At 37.0% G+C, this 20,814-nt stretch overlaps 1 protein-coding gene across 1 annotated transcript; it reads left to right on the top strand.

The window, feature by feature from the left end:
• The first annotated feature begins 2,419 nt into the window (after nucleotides 1-2,419).
• On the top strand, nucleotides 2,420-20,734 carry ankrd31 (ankyrin repeat domain 31). The gene is made up of 15 exons (XM_082171610.1): nucleotides 2,420-2,549; nucleotides 5,729-5,871; nucleotides 5,950-6,094; nucleotides 6,197-6,273; nucleotides 6,375-6,531; nucleotides 13,142-13,227; nucleotides 13,317-14,430; nucleotides 14,467-14,919; nucleotides 14,995-15,150; nucleotides 15,230-15,372; nucleotides 15,796-16,060; nucleotides 16,461-16,579; nucleotides 16,689-16,835; nucleotides 17,041-17,164; nucleotides 20,394-20,734. The coding sequence occupies exons 1-15, from the start codon at nucleotides 2,477-2,479 to the stop codon at nucleotides 20,537-20,539; spliced, it is 3,348 nt and encodes a 1,115-aa protein (XP_082027736.1). The 5' UTR covers nucleotides 2,420-2,476; the 3' UTR covers nucleotides 20,540-20,734.
• Nucleotides 20,735-20,814: the final 80 nt, after the last annotated feature.

Genomic DNA, 20,814 nt, shown 5'->3' with positions numbered 1-20,814 from the left:
GTGGAGGAGGAAGAGGCGAGACTGACAACACAGCAATGGCTTCTGATTTAGACCGTTTTATTTTGCTCCCATTAAAAGCATCGTGCTACAAATTACCATTATACGCAACAAATATACACATGATTTTGTAAGCTCACTGTAAATTACACAAATACATACAGTACATGTCCTATGACAGCTATAATTTAATGCACAAATAAATGCACAGCCATTCGCATCTGTTCTCTGCATTAAAAATATATGAACACGCTGTTGCATCTTTGATAACTTTTGAGACTTTGTGGCGTTTTTATAAGCTGTTTGATTGGTTAAAGGGCTGTAAAGATTACGGTTACACTAACAGTGTGGATGAATCGCGTTTGTGTCGAAGACTCAGGATCTATTGAAGAGAACTTGTGCGTTGCAGAAACTCTTACAAAGCTGTGTAAGCACGCAAAAACAAAACACTCATTTTTGATCCATTAATAATGCATCTCTCACTTACTGAATGAGATCTCACTGTTTGAAGCGCCTGTCACAGGAAATCAACCTGTGCAGTCATGAATTATTAAGCAAGGTGTCTTCTTATAGGATAAGGACACACAGTCTCATGAGTAATTATTAGACACAGATGAGTCATCGATGTATCATAGTTCAAGAAAACGTCAGACGAATTTAAACCCAGAAGTTGAAAATAGCTTAAAAAGGTTTAAAATTACCTCTTTTTGTCCTACAATCAAAACTAACAGACACCCGTGACTCTGTTAAAATCTCAGAAAATGTTGTGTAGGTTTCGTGACCCTTTAAATAGCATTACAAAAAAAGAATGTCAGGAAAATATGAGTTCTGCTGTTGTTCATCTTAATAGTAGTAGTGACATTGTACAATGAGAACATTTTTATGTCACTGTAAAAAGTCATCAGTGTCCCAATGTGTAGTGAGCCAGGGTCCTACCAGTGGCCGAATTCATGCACACAATATACTTATTCACAACCTCGGAGCTGATTGAGACCCTAGGTCAATAAACAAATAAAGAAAATATAGTGACAAATGGATCATGCCAAGTCATTTGTAATTTTTTTTATTACAAAATGTTAAGATGGTCTTTGGAGCTTCATGATCTTATCCAACTTCTTTTGTAGTTTTATCCATATTCACTGTAATTGTTATGCTGATCATATAATTTGTGATTAAAAAGGTTAATTCAATTTGAAAAATGCTAAATAGAAGCATTTTTAAGCATAATTTCAGACTTTTGGACCCCTACTGTATGTTATTTATTTAATTTGGCTACTCTATACATTATAAATCAGCTCAAAATGATAGTTTGTAAACTTTATATTTCTGTTTATGTACAGGTCACTGAAGGAGAGTCCAGAGACTAAAGAGCACAATGAAGGGTTTAATACACCAACACTTAAAAAACAGACTTTACTCTCTAAACCCCTCGTCAGTCCAGGCAAGTGTTCAAACCTGACCATTAAAATTAAGCTACATTTGCAGACAGATAACATTACAGCATGTGTTCTTGTTGATTTTGTATAGAAATATGAATGAACAGATTTAATTTAGGATTTTGTTGAAAAGATCTTCATTTAATTTGTGTTCCGAAGATGAAGGAAAGTCTTACGGGTTTGGAATGACCTGAGGGTGATGGTGATTTTGTGAGATCTATACTTTACTTAAGTACAATTTAAACTGACTACTTGTACTTTTACTTGATTACATTTCTGAAGAATTTTTTTTACTTTTTACTCCTTACAATTTTATCTCCACTTGAAAAGTACTCGTTGCATTTTTGCATTTTATTTTCTTCCATCTTAAGCACATTAAATAAACGGAAGCTCAAACATGCGCATTTGATGTGCAAGAATCAGTGATCTTTTGTTTTTGCGCATCAAGCAGACGCGTTTCAGCTACAGTTATAACTTTCATCAGGGCAATTTCTGGCTGTCAAATTTCTTCGCCATCAAATCTGAGGAAGCAGATTGAGGTAGCCAAGTTGTTTATTTCCGCAAAAATGTATTTTTACATTTTGATATAGCCATTAGCTGTCTATGTTGTATATTGACTGTATCCCTATAAGGGCTGGATTTTTTGTGTTCCACGGTGCTGCAATTTAATTGTTGTTTTATGCGCTAGATAGATGTTTTTGACCTGTGCCATTGCGTTTGCTTGATTTTAGGCAATTTATTTTTATGCAAATTTTCAATATGATGAAACAAGAATCTCCTTTCTCATTTTTTTGATTGGTTACTTCTACTATTTTATTGCTAAAGTACAATTTAAAGTTGTACTTTTTATTTTTTTATTTTTTTTAAATTAAAGTTTCACTGAGTATTTGTAATTTCACTAAATTTTTTTGGTATTTTTCACATCCCTGTCCTTAGGTTTCCATGGCAAAGGCATTATAAAACAAAAGACAGGAAGATTCCTATCACTCAAAAGCTTTCACAAACGGAATCGATTTGGAGAGACAAAGCTGCATTTAGCTGTGATGCGGGAAAACATTCAAGAGGTCAAAGACTTACTCGCCGTTGATGATTCCGTAAATGTAACGGATTATGCAGGTACGACATGTTGGAGGATATCATAAAATTGTTAATTTCTCTATCAACTTTTTTTAAAGTAAGAGAGAGTGCTGCCTAGGGGTGGGCTATATGACCAAATTTTCAATACAAGTAATTTTAATTCACGATAATGGTATATATCACAATGTAATTATATTTGCTTTGAATAAGGTTTTTATGATATACATTTTCTTGATACCATTGAAATTTCATAATTCTAAGTAAAAAAAAACTCATGCTTACTGACAAGTAAACAGTGATAAAGAAAGAAGACACTAATTACAAGCATATAGGAGAACAAACTACTATAGAACAAAGACACAAATGAATAGACATACCTGAAAAACATCAAGCACTAGAAATAAGAAATAAATTGTATAAAGTAATCAAATGTATAAAAAAGCACTGCATTGTCTTCACTGTGTAAATTAAATATACTTTTAATTCTTATTAAAGTTACAAAAGGGATTCAATCAAGAGCAGTGAGAGATGTTTTCTTTTTGTTGTTTTATTAATAATTGTAATGACAGCAGGTTAATTTGGATGCTGTCACTTTAAGACCGACTTCAAGGATCCAATATACTCATGCGTTTTCTTTCTCAACTGTTTACGTTCACTTAAGACCTAAATGACTGTGTTTACTTCCAAAGACATGGTCACTTTGACATATAAGTATGTGTATTGAACCGATCAAGCCCTATGAGTTGGCAAAAAGCACTCAGATCAGTTCTCACGCTCTTTATGAGCAACGGCTTCATTTGCGCATGTCTCTCAGACAGCGCTGAGAAACAGTCTCTGAAAGCACGCGCATATAAGCAGTACTTAAAAACGCATGCAAACGATAAGCTTTCGTGACTCTGTAGTACAGCAACGTCACTTGAGCGTGATTGCAATAGATTGTCCAAAATATCTACCGGTTGACAAATTTCTATCGGTTAATCTTGTCTACTGTATATCGCCCACCCCTAGTGCAGCCATTTGTAAGTTGAATGTGCGAGGCTTCCAGTGTCACACACACGCACTTCACTATAAAACACGCAGCTAGCGCATATATTTATATAATTAAATCGCAGCATTTGCGATTCATAAATCACACTAAGCAATATCGTGATTTCAATTCAACGTTGGTATATCGTGCAGCCCTAGTCTAAACTGTTTTTGTGTGTGTGTGTGTGTGTGTGTGTGTGTTAGAACTTAGATTCTCTGCCCGAGCCCGAACCGCGGGCTGGGTCGGGCCGATATTTCCCGCCACTATCCTCGGGCCGGGCCCTTGATCAAGCATTTGTGTTACAAAATGGGGGGTCATGGTAGGTGCGCCATATTGACGGAAATGAGAGGGAGGAGGAGAGGGAGCGGGGGCCGGTGAGAGGATTTTTCACGAGTGAAGATATTACTGCGCGAAGTCGAAGTGCTTACAAGCACTTGCTATGGTATTCCGCCATACAATATAGTTATCCATTTTACACGCTTAGAAAAGCGCAACGTTTTGTTTTGTGTCACCGTCCTAGGTCGAGTTACACTACGCGAGTAACTGTATTTAAATAGGGAAAACGTGGAGGTGTTTGGTAGCTTCTCTGCTTGGCCCATATTGAATGAACTGGGCTAAGCTAAGTGCTAACAAAGTTTTGCCGCAAGACAGAGCGATTTAGTGCACGCACTGAGACGAGAGAGGTATGTATCAACTCGTCTTAGTTAAGGGAATAACATAGTTTAATATGAAAAAAACGGTTGAGTATCCCTTTAATAAAATTAATACTTTAAATTTGACATTTAAAATAATTGAATATTAAATATTATGTGGCCAATTTTTGTAATAGTATTTATATTGGCTATAATATATCTAGAACCCCCTCAGCACCTGCGTTAAAAAATTATCTGGCGCCGCCCCTGGTTATAACGGCCCACGTATTAAAAAATGGTCGGGTTTTAATCGGGCTCATAATTACAGTTAATGTGTCGGGCCGGCCGGGCTCGGACATAGCGTGGATTTTTTTGGGCCCGATCTAAGCTCTAGTGTGTGTGTCATTCACTGAAACGCAAATTTAGCTGCAGCCAAGTTGGGTCTCGACCCACAGTTTGTTCTAGTTAATTTCCTATAGCTAATTTCCTATAGCTGCTTACGAATCTTACTTCTGCATTGCAAAATAAGGTGGAAATAGGGTGACCAGACGTCCCGAAAAATTCGGGACAGTCCCGAAATCTAAACTGTTGTCCCGAATCCCGAATCTGGCCCTAATTGTCCCGAAAATTATACTAAAGCAAAATCTTGAGTAGTTATTGTCTGATAAACATTAAAAACTGTCTGCGGAGGTTGATGAGGCCGGCGACACACTGGCTGCGTGGCGTGTCCGTTTTTATTTCGGCTCCCCTGTTAACAGGTTTAGAGCTTGCACACTGCCTGCGTGACACGCGCGTCTCAAGCCTTGACGGAAAACGCGTGCATGCTATAAATAGAACTGACGCCTATTTTTCACGCGACACGCAAGCGTGTTGGAAGCATTTCCAGGCAAAATAGAATAGGAAAAGATGTTTGTATGTCATTTTGACATGAAAACATATTAATAAATGACATTTTGATGTTTGAAAGTTTAAGTTTTTACATAAATGCAGATATAAATGTAATAAAAAAATATATATGATCGATTTTCAAATATTGCACCTGTCAATACAGAACGAAATATTCTGTAGCCTATTTTGCCTATTATTAGAGCGCAAGTTGCTGCAGCCGCGAGGACAAAATACTTCACTACACAATTATCTTGTTATTTTCGTTTAAGCTTATTAGCGTTAGGCTATACTGAAAGGTCTGATTTACGCACTGTTACTTACAACAGTCATTGTTTTGTGGCAGACTAAAGAATAATGACAGACTGTTGATCTTTGAATAAAAATATGTTTGGTTCAGGTTTGAAATTCATTATCTTTTATTATAGGCTACGCAGTCTAATATCATAGAAGCCCCACATCCCGTCACCCCAGACCCCAGACCCACCGTCCCGTATTTCAGCCAATCTCATCTGGTCACCCTAGGTGGAAAGGATTTCACTTTTTTCCTCAAATCCTCCCACAAGCTTTTTTTGACACCCTGGTTGTACACAAATGGTCGAAGTTAGCACATATTTCCACCTGATGGCATTGTGGACCAACATTTCTCCACTTGATGATCTATTAATTGTTAGGTTGGACTCCACTCCATGAGGCAGTGTACAGAAACAACTATGACTTGACAGAAATTTTACTTGAAGCTGGAGCCTTAGTCAACTGCAGAGGAGATAATGGAATTACACCTTTACATGATGCCATACACTGTCAGTATTACAAGGTGTGTAAATTGCATTCAATGGTTAACTGTTATTATTACAAATGTGACAGTTATTATATTGAACACATATGCTTCCAGATAGCAGATCTACTTCTGAAGAATGGGGCTAATCTATCATCAAAGTGTGACAGAGGGAAGACTCCTATGGACATGACCACAGACAGATATTTGGACATACTGTTGGAGAAATACCTGCAAAAGCCTAAAATAAACCCTTTTACAGGTGTATACTCTTTAAATACACAAATATGATTTTTCCTACAATACAAAAAAAAAATCTTGTTTTTTTACTTATTTATTTTATTTTTGCTTTATTTTGGAATAGCTGAAAATCCACCCAGAACCACCAATTCGCCATTTAATCCAAATATGAGCAAAATAGTCAACCAGAACTCCGTCACAGTAAGTCAAATGTGATACATCATTAAATAAAATATCTGCTGTCACTGATCATTACATGATCTGATTACTGATCAGTTACTTTTGTTTCTTTTAATTTTGAGGACACAAGTGCTCCTCTTCAGAAATCAACTGTTGAAGGAACTGCAACAAGTGAGCATGAAAGCAGCCTGCAGTCTTGTGAAGCTGAACCCATTCCTGGTCCAAGCAGAGAACAACCAAACTGTGATCCATCCAAGATGTTTCAGGCCCCTTTCAAAGGTTCGCCTCTATATTAGTCAAGGGTTTTGGGAACTATATATGTCTCATCCAATATTTAATAGCAGTAAATGTGCACCCTTCAAGAGTCTCATCTAGTCACTGTGATGATCATGAGATTTATCCGACGGTGAAATACACATATGTTAAAATTCAAGTGATGTGTTATTTTTCTAAGTTAGTTTAAGTTAGCCATCTTAAATTAGGACAAAGATTGCTTTTTAAGATATATATCAGATATTTTCTTTCATCTGATATGAATCTGATTTCCATTTGATATGTTTAGGTAGTGTGGAATTATTAGTGCTGGTGCTGCAGAGCTGAATGTACCAATGAGCTGACAGATGAGTTTTTAGAGGGTGTCAAATGTAAAATTCATCATCGTGGAGTTAGGCAATGACTATTTTGACAAATTTGATTTTCATATGAACTGCAACAATGACACGTATACAAAAAATAAAGTATTTTTATGTACCAAATGAGTGACAAAATCCACCTCAGCATCTCTCATATTTAGTTGACAGTGTTAAAACTGCGCAATAGCAAGCAACACCATTTTCAAATTGAGCCATGTTTTACCCAAGCTCTGCTGCCAACAGCTTTATTTACTAAAATGAGTCCCTTACATCCTTGGACCACATATATAAGACAAAATAAGCTTTAGAGAAAATGTTAGTTTAGATGTTACCTTGAGGAAACACATAATCAAAAACAGTTACTCCTTTTTTGGCATTTTTGCTATTTATTAGATTGTACTGACTGAAGTAGAAACAGAAACAATTATGAGGAAGGAGATAAAGGAACAGGAAAAGGAAAGGAGCACAAGCCTTTACTCAAACTAGTTTCACCCGAAGGTGCTACTGCACAATATGTTGGCTCACTGTGTGACCTGTGATAGATGCACAAAAGTTAAGCCTGAGTTGAGCCTGTTGGTTGTTGAACACTCTTGTCATTTAGGGATACAGTTACAAATTACTTCATAAAAAATAATTCAGTAATGTAATCCACATGATTTATGATTCACATCATCAGCTGTCAATTAGAGATACGCGGATCAGTTAATGTCAACCGAATTTGCTGTCAATATGAATCATCCACTCAAACCTATGATTTTCTCTAATTTAGAAATCCGCATCCGATCGTCACATTACAAGTATTCTAATTCTCAGTGTTAAGCATGATGATATGGTAACATGTTACGCTAAAGTAGGCTGCTTTTAAACTAGCCAAACTAACTGGATTTAGACATTATGAGCTTATTGTCAATCAGCGCTTCATAGCCATTACACATCACATACCCATCACTTGATTCGTCCTGGTTTACCATTTCGGTAAAATCCTCCCACATAGTACTTTTCTTTCCTTTTATGTTTTTAATTCTCCTTTTTGAAATTTCTCTCTGATCTGGTTTGCCTCCATTGATGCTTTTACTGCGTAGCTTAATGAGAATCTGCAAATTAGTGTCTGATAAAAAATGTACCTTTAAACACGTTAATTTTTCCATCATTATGTTGGGAAACATTCTTATCAGAATAATTTCTGTTTAGCTTGTGTATATTTTTAGAAAGCTATTAAATTAAGCAATAATATAGTTTTTTTCCTTTGTGTTTTATATAATGACCACTTGGAGGTGATCTAGGCTACGGTGGCCCAGTAGTGCACAACACAACGAAATTTAAAAAGCAAACATAAGTTCACAACACAACGGAAACAAGCCACAACACAACAAAATAAAGCCACAATACAACGAAATAAAGCCGCAACAACGGAAATGCTTCCGACCAATAGAGGGCTCTCGGACCATGGTAAAGTTAGTTTTCCTTGTCACTGTTCTATAGAGTCACAGTCTTACAAAGATATCAATACCACGATTAGTTTTAACAGTATGTAATCATTGTAAATCGACAAAATATTAGGCCTACTTCAAAATCATCTACATGCATTATAGCTACATATTTATACTCGAGAATATTTTTACCAGCTACCACGGTGCATGATGCCCTAAGGAAACGTCTGTCAATTCCACCAAGTGGTTAAAACGTATAATTTTATATAATATGTATACATTTAATATTGAACAATATTATTGATCTGCCTGCATTTACACCATTATATGAGAACTGAACTGAGCTGGACGATGACATCACTGTTTTTTCCAGAGCAGCTATATATATAAATAAACTAAATTAATAACTTTTTTTACAACAATAATGAACCATCACTGGTTCCAACCATACCAACCAAGTAACCAACCATAACTTACTTAAGCTAGACTACTGTATGTACAGCAGAAACAAACTTTGTTGCATTATTTTCCTGTTATGACTGTAAAGCTGCTTTGAAACAATCTGTATTGTAAAAAGCGCTATATAAATAAAGATGACTTAACTTGAATATAGTTTGATAAAAAAAAAAAAACTTTTGATGAATTACAGTAACCTTTTTATACAACATTTTTTTTTACTGAACATGTACGGAGGTATTGTCACAATTTCACCTGTAATAAGTCAGTCTTACCAATAGGAACCTACTTCAAGCTTTGGAACATGAAAAAAACCTTTTGGTTAATTACAGTAATTTAATATTTAAAAAAACAAATTGTGTACTGTGCATACAGGGAGCTATTGGCACAATTTCACCAGTAGTTAAGTCAGTGTGGGCACTAGGAACGTACTACAACCTTTGAAACATAAAAAAAAAAAATAACCTTTTGTTATATTACAGTCATTTTTCTTTCAAATAATTGTTTACTGTAAATACATGAAGGGAGGTATTGGAAAAAAAGTCACCTGTTGTAAGTCAGTCTTACCAATACAATCAAGCTTTGGATTTTGAACATGTCTGTTTTTAAATGTTAAAAATTATTTTAATTAATACAAATTATACGTTTTAACCAATTGGTAGACGTTCCCTTAGGCATCATGCGCTGTGGTAGCGCATCAAAGCATTTTCAAGTATAAATACGCAGCTATAATGCACGTAGGTGATTTTGAATTAATATTTCATGTCGAAAACTAATCGTGGTGTTGATATATTTTTAAGACTGCCGACTCTATAGAACAATGGAAAGGAAAACTAACTTTACCATGCTCCGAGAGCCCTCTAGTGGTCGGGAAAATTTCCGTTGTGTTGTGGCTTTATTTTGATTTGTTGTGGCTTTATTTTGTTGTGGCTTATTTCCGTTGTGTTGTGACTTGTTTGACTTGTTTTTTTTTATTTTTTTTTTTTTTATTACTGGGCCACTGTATTAGGCATATGTTTTCCTTAATTGGTTTTCCCTGAAGAGATATTCATTGTTGTTGAAAACAAAAGTAAAAGAATGGCGCATGATCGTTGCGTTTTACCGTGAAATGAGTGTTCTGTGTCTTTACTACATTCAAACCATTCATGATTTATTTCTCATTGGCCCGCGACCCACCCGCAATTAATTGGAATGTTAGTTTTGTATTACTTGGGCCGCCTGATTATCCGCAGTCTCCACAGGTATAGTCGAAATCCGTGTATCACTTTTGTCAATATAGCGTTATGTCAAAATACTAATTTATTTAAAGTAAAACCATTGTAATCCTGATAGTAGTTCCATTTTTTACTAACAAAAATGTAATCTGATTACTTCGTTTTTTGATGTAACTGTAACAAATTACAGTTACCAGATTTTTATATTTTATATACATGTATTCCGTTACTCCCTAACACTGATTATAATCTAAATATGAATGGAAATGTGCAGCTCAGTCTGAATTGGGGTGTTGTGTGTCCTCATTTCCCAGTGGAACCATCACCTCAGACTTGCAGAAATGTACTGTGTCTTGTGAGAGACCAAGGACAGGACTTCTGTAGCCAGGGTCCCTCTCCGGTTCACGATCAAGAGAGTGAGGGATCAGACACCTCCAGCTGCCTAGACAGTGATGTTACAGTGGACTATATCGAAGATAATTCATCATCACCAGAGCATTGGACTCTATGTGCCACTCAAGATTTCTCTGGTTCCTAGAGCACTAGAGATGTTTCTGTGGATTGTCAAATGTCTGATAAGTTCAATCAGTTAACATTTGACACCTAAATATTGGGTTATTTTTTGGGAAATTAGTTCTCTTATGTTTTTTTACATCATTTGGGCTGTATGCTATCTGTGATAATACATGCTTTGGTGGAAGTGATGTCATCGCCTTAGTAGTCAATTACAAAATGTATAGACATCTGGTATATGTTCAAAGTTTTGCAGTTTTCCTTATGAATTTGCAGCTGCTATTTAAAATTTACAGTGAATGTCCAGCCAGAATAAAAAACAATTGTATGCTAATTACATTTGTTTTGTTATGTGAAGTAAGCAGTGTTATACAATTTTGCAATTCAAATTTGTAATAGCAATAAAATGATTTGTAAGCACACAATACAACAGTTTTAGGGGAAAATTATTTTTTGCCTTTATTTGTTTAGGGCTGTCAACGTTAATGCTTTATCAGTTGCGATTAATTCAAAATCATTAATGCATTAAAATAATTTAACGCAAATAAATGACTGAAGCACGTGAAATTACAACATTAAATTATGTTTTATTAACAAAGTTCAGGAGAAGTACGTTCAGATAATTAACCTAATTGTCATGGGAGGAGCTCATCTAGTCAACTCAATTGACATCAGGAGGTATATATACCTCTCGTCAATTTTCTTTTCCTTGTTTTTTTTAAGAAAAAAAGGGGTCGGGAAAGACTGTCATACTCCGGCAGCGTTGCTGAGCAAATTTACGTCATCTGCAGAGCCCCATGGCCAGACCTGCTATCGCACATGCCAGGTCATGAACTGCTAACTTTTGGTAGTTATGATACCCCACAGTGGAAGAAGCGAATAACATCCGCCTATGCTACTCTCAGCTTATCGAAACTGCCGCGTTGTGCAAGAAAACATGGAGCACGAGCTGTGAGATGCAGACGAGTCAATAAATCGCAGGCAACTCTCAACCCAGCGCAAGTGACGTGAAGGCCAAGTATGGTAACCCATACTCAGAATTTGTCCACTGTATTTAACCCATCCAAGTTAGTGCACACACACACACTTCAAGCCAGTAAACACACACACCTGAAGCAGTGAGCAGCCATTCACTGTGACACCCGGGGAGCAATTAGGGGTTAGGTGCCTTGCTTAAGTCGTTTCCTGCCTGTATTGAGAATCAAACCAGCGATCCATCTCAAACTCTTGACCATTAACCATTAGGCCCCAACTCCCCTAATGTGGAAACACGGGAAGAAATTAATGCTCACAGAATTGTATGTGGGCAGAGGAGGCAGTTTAAGTTATAACATCCGCCTCAACTCTTTCCACATATACTGTAATCCTTTAAAAATAGACATCCACAAAATGATCTCATTCAGGAGGAAGTGGCAGCTGAAAGCGGACTTCCTCACCATGAAACCAATGGAGCTAACTGGGAAAGCATGAAGAAGGGAAACTGTCCTGTCAAACTCATCCACCAGTTTTATACCCGCAGTCCCCACGATCAGAACTACCGTGCTGCCATGGCAATGCAGGGTCAAAAACGTGAGGTGCAGACGCTCAATTCTAATCTCTAAAGAAAAGAATCAAGCGAGAGAAGAGCTTCCCCACCACGACTCGTCACAGCACATGCATAAACGGCTGCCTCAAGTACTCTCTTACTCTTACATTGGCAGGCGATATCTTCACACACACGTTGAACTAGCAGATCCTGAAGACAAAAAAGCTGATGACGTCTAAGGCAGGCACCCTTTTATACTCACGGGTGGTCCATGTGACGTCATAGGGCTGCCATCTGCCAATCAATTGCCATGTTTCCATACATACTTCATGCCTGGGGGAGTTCCCCTAGCATCAACATCATGACTCAGCGTTGAGTTCCCTCGAAAGGGAACCAGGCTGGTTACATCAGAAATGGCAGAGAGAATAGAGACTCACGTTGCGTTTTCAGTGAATTATTCATTCCAGTGTGTGTTTCGCTTTAAAACACGAGCTCTGTCATATTCTGTCATTGTTTCTGAAGTGCACAAGCCGTCACGAATTGCGCTGTTTGAAATACAGACTGTATGGAACGCCAAAACATCCCACCGCTGTATGGCCAGATGATACGCAAACTACATTTTTCAGCTGGATGAAGCAAACCATTAAGAATGTGTGAGTCTGTTACACTGATGCGCATACATGGGGTTCGGTATTGCAACTTTACTTAAATAAGTACTTTGCTGTTGCACTGTACACATACTATACACTGTGAATTCTGAAATGTTTTTTTAAAGGGTGCTTTGGTGTGCATGCATTTAAGAATTATATGGGCTCCTTATATGGTTATTTGGTGTCCTTTTGGATCCTCCAAGTGTCCTTTTTTTTTGAAAGACATCTAAATTTACCTTGAAAAAATCTTGCAGAAAATACAGTTTTGCGAGAATCACCCTTCAATCTGATGGTTTACTTCTCTGGATATAGCAAATGATGACAAAATGACCATGTTAAACAAGATAAATGATGTATGCTTAATTTCATGATAAGGGTGCGATTAATCGTGATTAAAAATATATATATATATATTTTGACAGCCCTATTTTTTATTCTATCTTTATTTGTTTCTATGTATTATTCTTAGGGGAGGCTGGTGAAACTCTGATGAATGATGCCAATTCAGTAGCTGAGGAGCCAAGCTCACGTTCTTTCCATGACCACAGCTATTCAGTGAGTGGTTTCTTTTAAACCAAAGTCTGTCAGATGAATTTTGCATTGTAATCCAAAACTGATCTACATTTTTATTTCATGGACTCAAGGTAAATCCATTTATTGGACTCGAGGGAAATCCAAGTCAGAGCACAATTGGAGATTCATACAATGTTTGCTCTGCTAAAGCCATGTCAGCAGGAAAGAGGGTATTGAAAGGTTGTCAAGACAGTTGTGGGGCTGATATTAGTTATGATGATGACTCTGCCATGGCTAAGAAACGGATCAAAAGAACAACATATAACAATCAAATACAAAATGATTTTTTGGAGTACTTGCTCAACTTTGATCTGAAACATGTTTTTGAAATTGTAAAAGATGTTGATCGCCCCTCACCTCAACAGAATGAAGATGCAAGCCAAGATGAACAGTCAGCTCTTGATGTTTACCAAAAGGATCCATCTGAAACCGTGTTTATTTCTGACACCAACAATGAAAGCAGTCAAGAATGTAGCATTTCTTTACTTTCCCCTCATTTAAATGAACTAATTGACTCATGCATACAAGGTCAATTCAAGGAGGATGTTAATGTACATTCATCTGGAGAAAAGGTGGAATCACCATTACAGAGTGAGGAGCTGTTTGACTCGAGCAGCTCTGCTTCACTGCCTCTGCTTATGGCCAAAATCCACGATCAAGGATTAACCTGCAGTCCGGAGTTTTCAGAAATAAATGAACCATTAGAGGAATTTGTCAAAGCCAACAAACAACTGGCAGATACTGAAACATCAAAAGGACCATTTGTGCAATCAACCAGCCCTGCCATTGAGTCCATTTATGTGGATAATACATCTGGCTGGTCAAAAAACTTAATAAACACACCGCATAATGACTTGACGCAAATCAGCCTTCAAGAACTGTATTCTCCTAATAGACCGTTCCTAGAGAATCCTCTAAATCAGGATGAAGAAACAGATGTGGTCACTGTTCAAAACCAGCAGGGGGTGGTAGAGATAACGGAGACAGCACTTAGCACTAGCCAGACTCAAATGAGTAAGAGCTACTCTGAAAATCCTGGCATGGAATATGAAAAGTTGGAAGGTGACACATTTTTTTTAAATGCGATAGATCTCATTGATGGACCTAAAGCAGAACCACATTCTTTCTGCAGGGGGGCAGTTAATGAGCTAGTGATTGATGTTCCTGAAGTTCATGCCAATGCATGTGCTGTTTCACCCATTTTTTCCTGTTCCAGAGTAGATGTAGAACATCCTGAAAATTCTCACAGGGCTGATTTTTTTGCTGATGGTGATCCGTTTAAAAATTCAGTTGATTCAGACTGCACTGTTGTGGAATGGTCCAACGCTACTGACATTCAGGATGTGGCCGTCACATCAATTCTGCCTAAAGTCTCTGGTTGTGAAGAGAGGCATAGTGAAAAGGAAGCAGAGAACACGGAGGGTACACCCGACTCAGTGGCCTCAGTGAGTGTTTTAAGTCCGCTTCTTCCTGAAAATTTGTGCGCACATCCATCGCTGGATAACACTGAAGAAAAAGCACATTTAAAACAGGATCCACACATAGCTCTGGAAATCAAAGGGCTTTTCAACACTGGTGAACTAACATGTCAGAAAAAGATGTCCAAATTGCAGAAAAGGCGGTTTAGAAAAGAAAATTTGCAACGAAAAAATGACCCAGATGCACTGAATACAGGTAATTCCAGTTAATCATAAGTATTATCATCACAATTGAGAACATGTTACTTTATTTATTGTTATTTCTCAACAGTATCAAAGAAGGTCATGCAGATTTCCCTGAAATCTCTCCACAAGACAAATGGTTTAGGAGAGACTCGTCTTCACCGGGCATGCATGAGTGGAGATCTGCAACTGGTCAAATGCTTGATAGAAGCTGGGATAAATGTTAATATAACAGATAATGCAGGTGGGAAAATTCTTGCCTTGTTATGTCTTCATTATAACCTTAATCTATTTAATGCTTACACAATGTTTTGGGTGGACAGGATGGACCGCCCTTCATGAGGCCTGTTCTAGAGGTTTTGTGGATGCGGTGGAGCTGCTCTTGGAAGCAGGTGCTGATGTCACCAGCAGAGGGCTAAATGGATGTAGCCCACTGCATGATGCTGTTCAATCAGGCACATATGAGGTTGCTTCTATATTCCTGTAATGATTCGTCACAATTTAAAATGTCAGAATGCTTTACTTTTTCTAGTGTGGTGGTTAAAGGGTAGTTCCCCCCCCAAAAAATGATTCTGTCATCATTTACTCACTTTCATGCTGTTACTCATGTTTCCATTCAGTGAGCGTTGGCTGATGACCTATATAAAAATAACCCATGCAACTCATGCACTAGATTCTTCTGAAGCCAATATAACTATCTCTGTTATAGCCTGAATTATGTAATTGCAACTGAACCTCTACTATTCAAGTATTATTCTCTACAGTTTTCAACCTGATCTCCAGTTAACCACCACCATTTCACCACCTCATTCACACCATCAGTGTGTACTAAAATGTGAATGCATTTTCAAAAGCAGTTAAAGTTCTGATCTTGATGTTTTATGCATAGATCGTGATGCTTCTTCTTCAGTTTGGCTCAAGCCCTCATGACAAGAATATGCTGGGACAGAGTGCAGTAGACCTCGCAGCACATGAAAGCGTCAGAGAGCTGCTTTTGACATTTAAAGGACCTTTTCGTAAACCTGCCCGGACAACTGGCACTTCCAAACAAGGACCTCAGCATTTGGCTGTAGAGCACATGCAGCCAGGTGAAATTCTCTGCCTAGAAGAAGCAGAAGAAGAAGCAGTCAAGCAACAGGAGAGGACATCAGCTTGTAAGTCTTTTCTTTTCTCATTAGATTTTAGTGTGGTTTTTCGTTGCTAGGATGTGTACTGTGCTAGACTAACTGAGACTTGTTACAGCACTTGTATACTGTTGCCCTCTTGTTGGTCTGATCGCTTCTATTGTTCTCCTCATTTGTAAGTCGCTTTGGATAAAAGCGTATGTAAATTTACAATGTAAATGTAGAAGAAATTGAGAAAGAGCAAAAATGGCTCATTTCTTAAAGAGAGGTCACAGAAAAGTAAAAATTCTGTCATCATTTACTTACCCTAATGTTGTTCCAAATCTCTGACTTCTGTGAAACAAAAAGTTTTTTGGGGTGTGTTTTGGGGTTCATGGATATGTTTAATACATGTGTATTAAGTTTATTTATTTACCGTTATCCTCAACAGATCAGTGTTTACAGTCAGCAGGACCAAAGATTGATTTTAGTGGCAATAGGAAGTTGACCTGCCTTATAAGAGATGGAATCATTCAACATGGGGATGATAATTTAGAAATGACACTTAAGGTACAGTACTTAATAAATCATTTGTGCTGTTCAAAATGTTGCCATTTGACCATTTCAAAGTTAGTTTGGTGACTTTTATAGGATTTTTAAAGCTCTGATTAAAATGTAGGGTTGTAGCCACAAGGCCTCTCTTTTGGAAAATGGATCTATCAGAGATGCCAGTGGGAGAGTCTTCCTTCTTCCAGAACAATGGGTTGAATCAGTCCCAGAGAGTCAATCCATGGTTCCTGTTACCACAGATTTTGCCTGGAAAAAGGTAGGCCTACAAGACAGCCGTTTGAAGTGTTAGGCTAATATCTGCAATTAGATTTCTGATGCATGGCTAAAATTGTAAAGCAATCATAAGACAATAAAACGGTCTAATGTGAATACTCTGACTAATGTGCGCTCAGTACTTTTATGGTTTATTAGTGACCTTGAAACCTCATACGTTTTTTGTTTGTTTTTTCTTATCTTGACAGGTTATGTATCAATCAAAGTCACTGTGGAATTACATTTCAAGTGATTTGAATAGAGAGAAAACACCCAAGAGATCAGTAGAACCCCAGTGTTGCAACACCAGCACACCAGAACCTGCTGTAAAAGGTTTGTCACTCAATCGTGGACCAGCCTCACTACTCCTAGTTCCCTAATCACATTACAGACTAATTTATAATTTAGTCTATTTAAAAAATATATATAAATTATATTAAATTTTTTTTATATATTTATAAATATAATAATACAAAATAATTTAAGATCAGATTTTCAGTTTCATACATCCCTATCTTATCTAAATCAGATATCTTTTAAAAGATGATTACAAAAACATACACAAACCGGATCTGTGGCATGCTTTCAATTACCACAGAAACTCCCCCAGTTCTTCCAATCAACTGTTGACAGAAATCTCCATACAATGGAAGCATACAGTACAATTTAAAATATATATATATATATGTTACGTTCAAGGGTTAAATTGGGATGTTTTGTGTGTGTGGCTCTGTGGTTTCAGTTGACATATCAATTGACATACTGTAAAATATAACGAGTTGAGAGAGCCCTCTGCAATGAAAATGCAAAGCTACCTCTGGTGACAATAAAATATTGCTGTACGTCTGTGCCCTCTCCTTTGTGTCAAAAATATAGGAATGATGTTACTAGGGGTGGAACGGTACATGTATTCGTATTTAACCGAAACGGTACGGGCCCGGGGTCACGGTTCGGTGCATAAATTTACACGGAGAATACACGGTATAAAAATAAATAAAACTCGTGTGCAAATTAATTAATGTAATGCGGAACTACTGTTAGATACGCGGGTTCTTTAGGGACACCTAATCTGTAGTCCCACCTTAGCTCTGAAGCAGGCTGCGATGTAAAGATTGCAATTTGCAATGCTGGAATAGGCTATGTTGTGTGTGTGTGTGTGTGTGTGTGTGTGTGTGTGTGTGTGTGTGTGTGTGTGTGTGTGTGTGTGTGTGTGTGTGTGTGTGTGTGTGTGTGAGAGATATAGAGAGATAGAGAGGTGCGGTCGCGATCGAACAGTGGAAACATAAAAACATACTCCGTCATTTTTTTATGCAGGACATCATTCAAACTGCAAAGTGTTTAAGTTACTGTTAATTAAAATTTTAAGGAAAACAAATATATTAATCTGAAATGTAGCAAATTAATTTTCAATTCATTCAGGTACAATTACCAAACATATCTCAAGGTCTTTTTGTCTTTTTTGTAATTTAATTAATAAAATAATTATATAAAACTATTGTCAGTGCACTAAAAATAAACTGGTTCTATGCCTTTACTTTATTAATAAAACTTATTTAAAAAATACATGGCTTAAAGGCAGGGTAGGCAGGATTTCTCAAAAAAACTTTTTCCCAAATTTGTTTAAACTGTCTTTATATACCAATACATAATTAAAATGTAAGTACTCTGAAAAAGAGAGTATAAAAATCGAGGGCCTCTCAGGGCTGCAATAAACACAGCTACTTATTTCCATTCGGAATGAATGAAATGATTGGCTGGGCGACTGTCACTCTCCCTCGCTACCATGGCTACCACCTCTGCTGCTACAGGAGCTGCCAACATGCGCGCACCCATTTGACTCGAGGAGGGGAAGAGGCACGGAAGCTAGGAAGAATCACAATTATGGCAGAGAAAGAGCAGTCAAAATTCCCAGTACCTGCATATACAGTCAGCGAAAACAAGGCAAAAAAAAGGAACTAGTAAGGTAGAAAGGTAGAATACTTGTCACTGGAGTGTAACGTTAGTCCTCATCAGAGCCAACAGTGCTCTGGAAGCTCTTACATGCAAAACACCGTATATGTTATGAATCTTACACGAAATTCACCTTCGTCTAGCTTGATCGTGAAAATCTGCATATTTGTACAACTGTATTAAATAATGTTATCAGATTCTTTAAATATTTGTTGAATATTCAAATAAGAAATGTTGGGGGGGGGGGTATACTTGAGTCTTTTAATTCAGACGGCTGATTCATTCAAGAATGAGGCAGTGTTTATGAATGGTTCATAAAATCTTTAGGCTTGGTCGACTTGAACCGGCGCTGCACAGACCGATCGGTGAAAGACATCAAAGTGCCGCGAGCACAATTAGAGATCAGGCTCTGAATACTTTTGAATAGCTCTGGCGGTATTTTGAAGTCATAAACCAATCGGTCTGTGCAGCGCCGGTTCAATCGAACAAGCCTTTTGACTCAATCGATTCGTTCAAAACGCTGAATCATTTAGTAAAGTGTTGCTGTTCAGTGGTATTTTCGGTGCTGAAACAGAACAAAAACAGTCAATTATGTGCCTAAATGTAAGTGACTTAATATTAACTACTTGTTTAATGAACTGTTGTATGAAATCAGTGTCATATTTTCAGTCATGATGGTATTCAGGAAGACAGCACTCTTGGTTGTGTGATGTTGCTTAACTGTATCATATGTTATAAATTAGTGCTGGGCAAAGATTAATCGCATCCAAAATAAAAGTTTGTGTTTGCATAATATATGTGTGTGTACTGTGTATAATTATTTTGTATATATAAATACACACATATGCATGTATATATTTACGATTTTTTTTAAATGTATATATAAATTATTTATATTTATATATAATATAAATTATGTATAAATACATATACAGTATATACATGCAAATATTTCTTAAATAAATACATGCATATGTGTGTATTTATATATACAAAATAATTATACACAGTAGGCCTACACACACATATATTATGCAAACACAAACTTTTATTTTGGATGCGATTAAATCGCGATTAATCTTTGCCCAGCACTATTATAAATATAAAACTCTACATTTAGAATTGTTATCGCAGTATGTTAACTGGGTTTCTTTGTGTGTGCTGCATGTGCGCATTAGTTTCCTCGTGAGGCTGCGCGAACCTCAAGAGTGCAACCTTAGTAGGCTACATTATACATTATATAGGCTATTATATCCACTATCAGTCGCCACCTATTTTTTACAGTCTATGGTCGCCACTTGTAATAAAATCATTTTTAACAATAAAGTTGAAATAAACAAATGACAATAAAGTCATTCTCGCATTTTGTGAGATTTTGTGTTATTTTTTTATATTGATGTTTCAATCAGGCTACTCGTCCGGTCGGGCAAGAAAAAAAAAAAAAGTCACTTTCCCATTCCCGGACAAGCGTTAATGTCTATTCCTGGTAAGCCTAAGTGCCGGGGTAACAGCATGCCATAAATGTTTTCTAAACTTAAAATACCTTTAGAAATATTTCATTTATGTATACTATTTTGTTCAATAAGTCATTCATTTATTCATTTTGTTATAGAACCATCCAGAAATGACGTAGGCCTATTCATGAACATCAGGTCGATTCACTTGGTCAGCGATGAGGAGTTTTTTCCAAGCCATATGATGAACAGATACTGGGAGTTATTCGCGCAGAGTGAGGAGTGGACTTGGTTGCTTGTGTAGCGCAAGCTCTGAGCATCAATAGAAGACCGTTCTAGTGTTATAGAATGTTTGTTTCAAACGTTTATAAAGTGTAAAGTTTTCTTTTTTTCATTGTTGAATATGTGTGTGAAACGTCTTTGTACACCGATCAGTTTGTACACTGATAAGTTGGTGATCTTGATATTAAAATAAATAAATATTTATAAAAAAAACTGGTATGGACCCTCGCCTTTATAGGCGGGTTTCGATTAGGTTAAGTTTAGTTTGTTTGTTTGGTGTGTGTGTGTGCGATGTTC

Source organism: Leuciscus leuciscus, assembly GCF_965113295.1.
Source record: "Leuciscus leuciscus genome assembly, chromosome: 5".
Classification (NCBI taxonomy): Eukaryota; Metazoa; Chordata; class Actinopteri; order Cypriniformes; family Leuciscidae; genus Leuciscus; species Leuciscus leuciscus.
The sequence above is the reverse complement of the archived record's forward strand: the minus strand, read 5'-3'. Positions and strand labels throughout refer to the sequence as shown.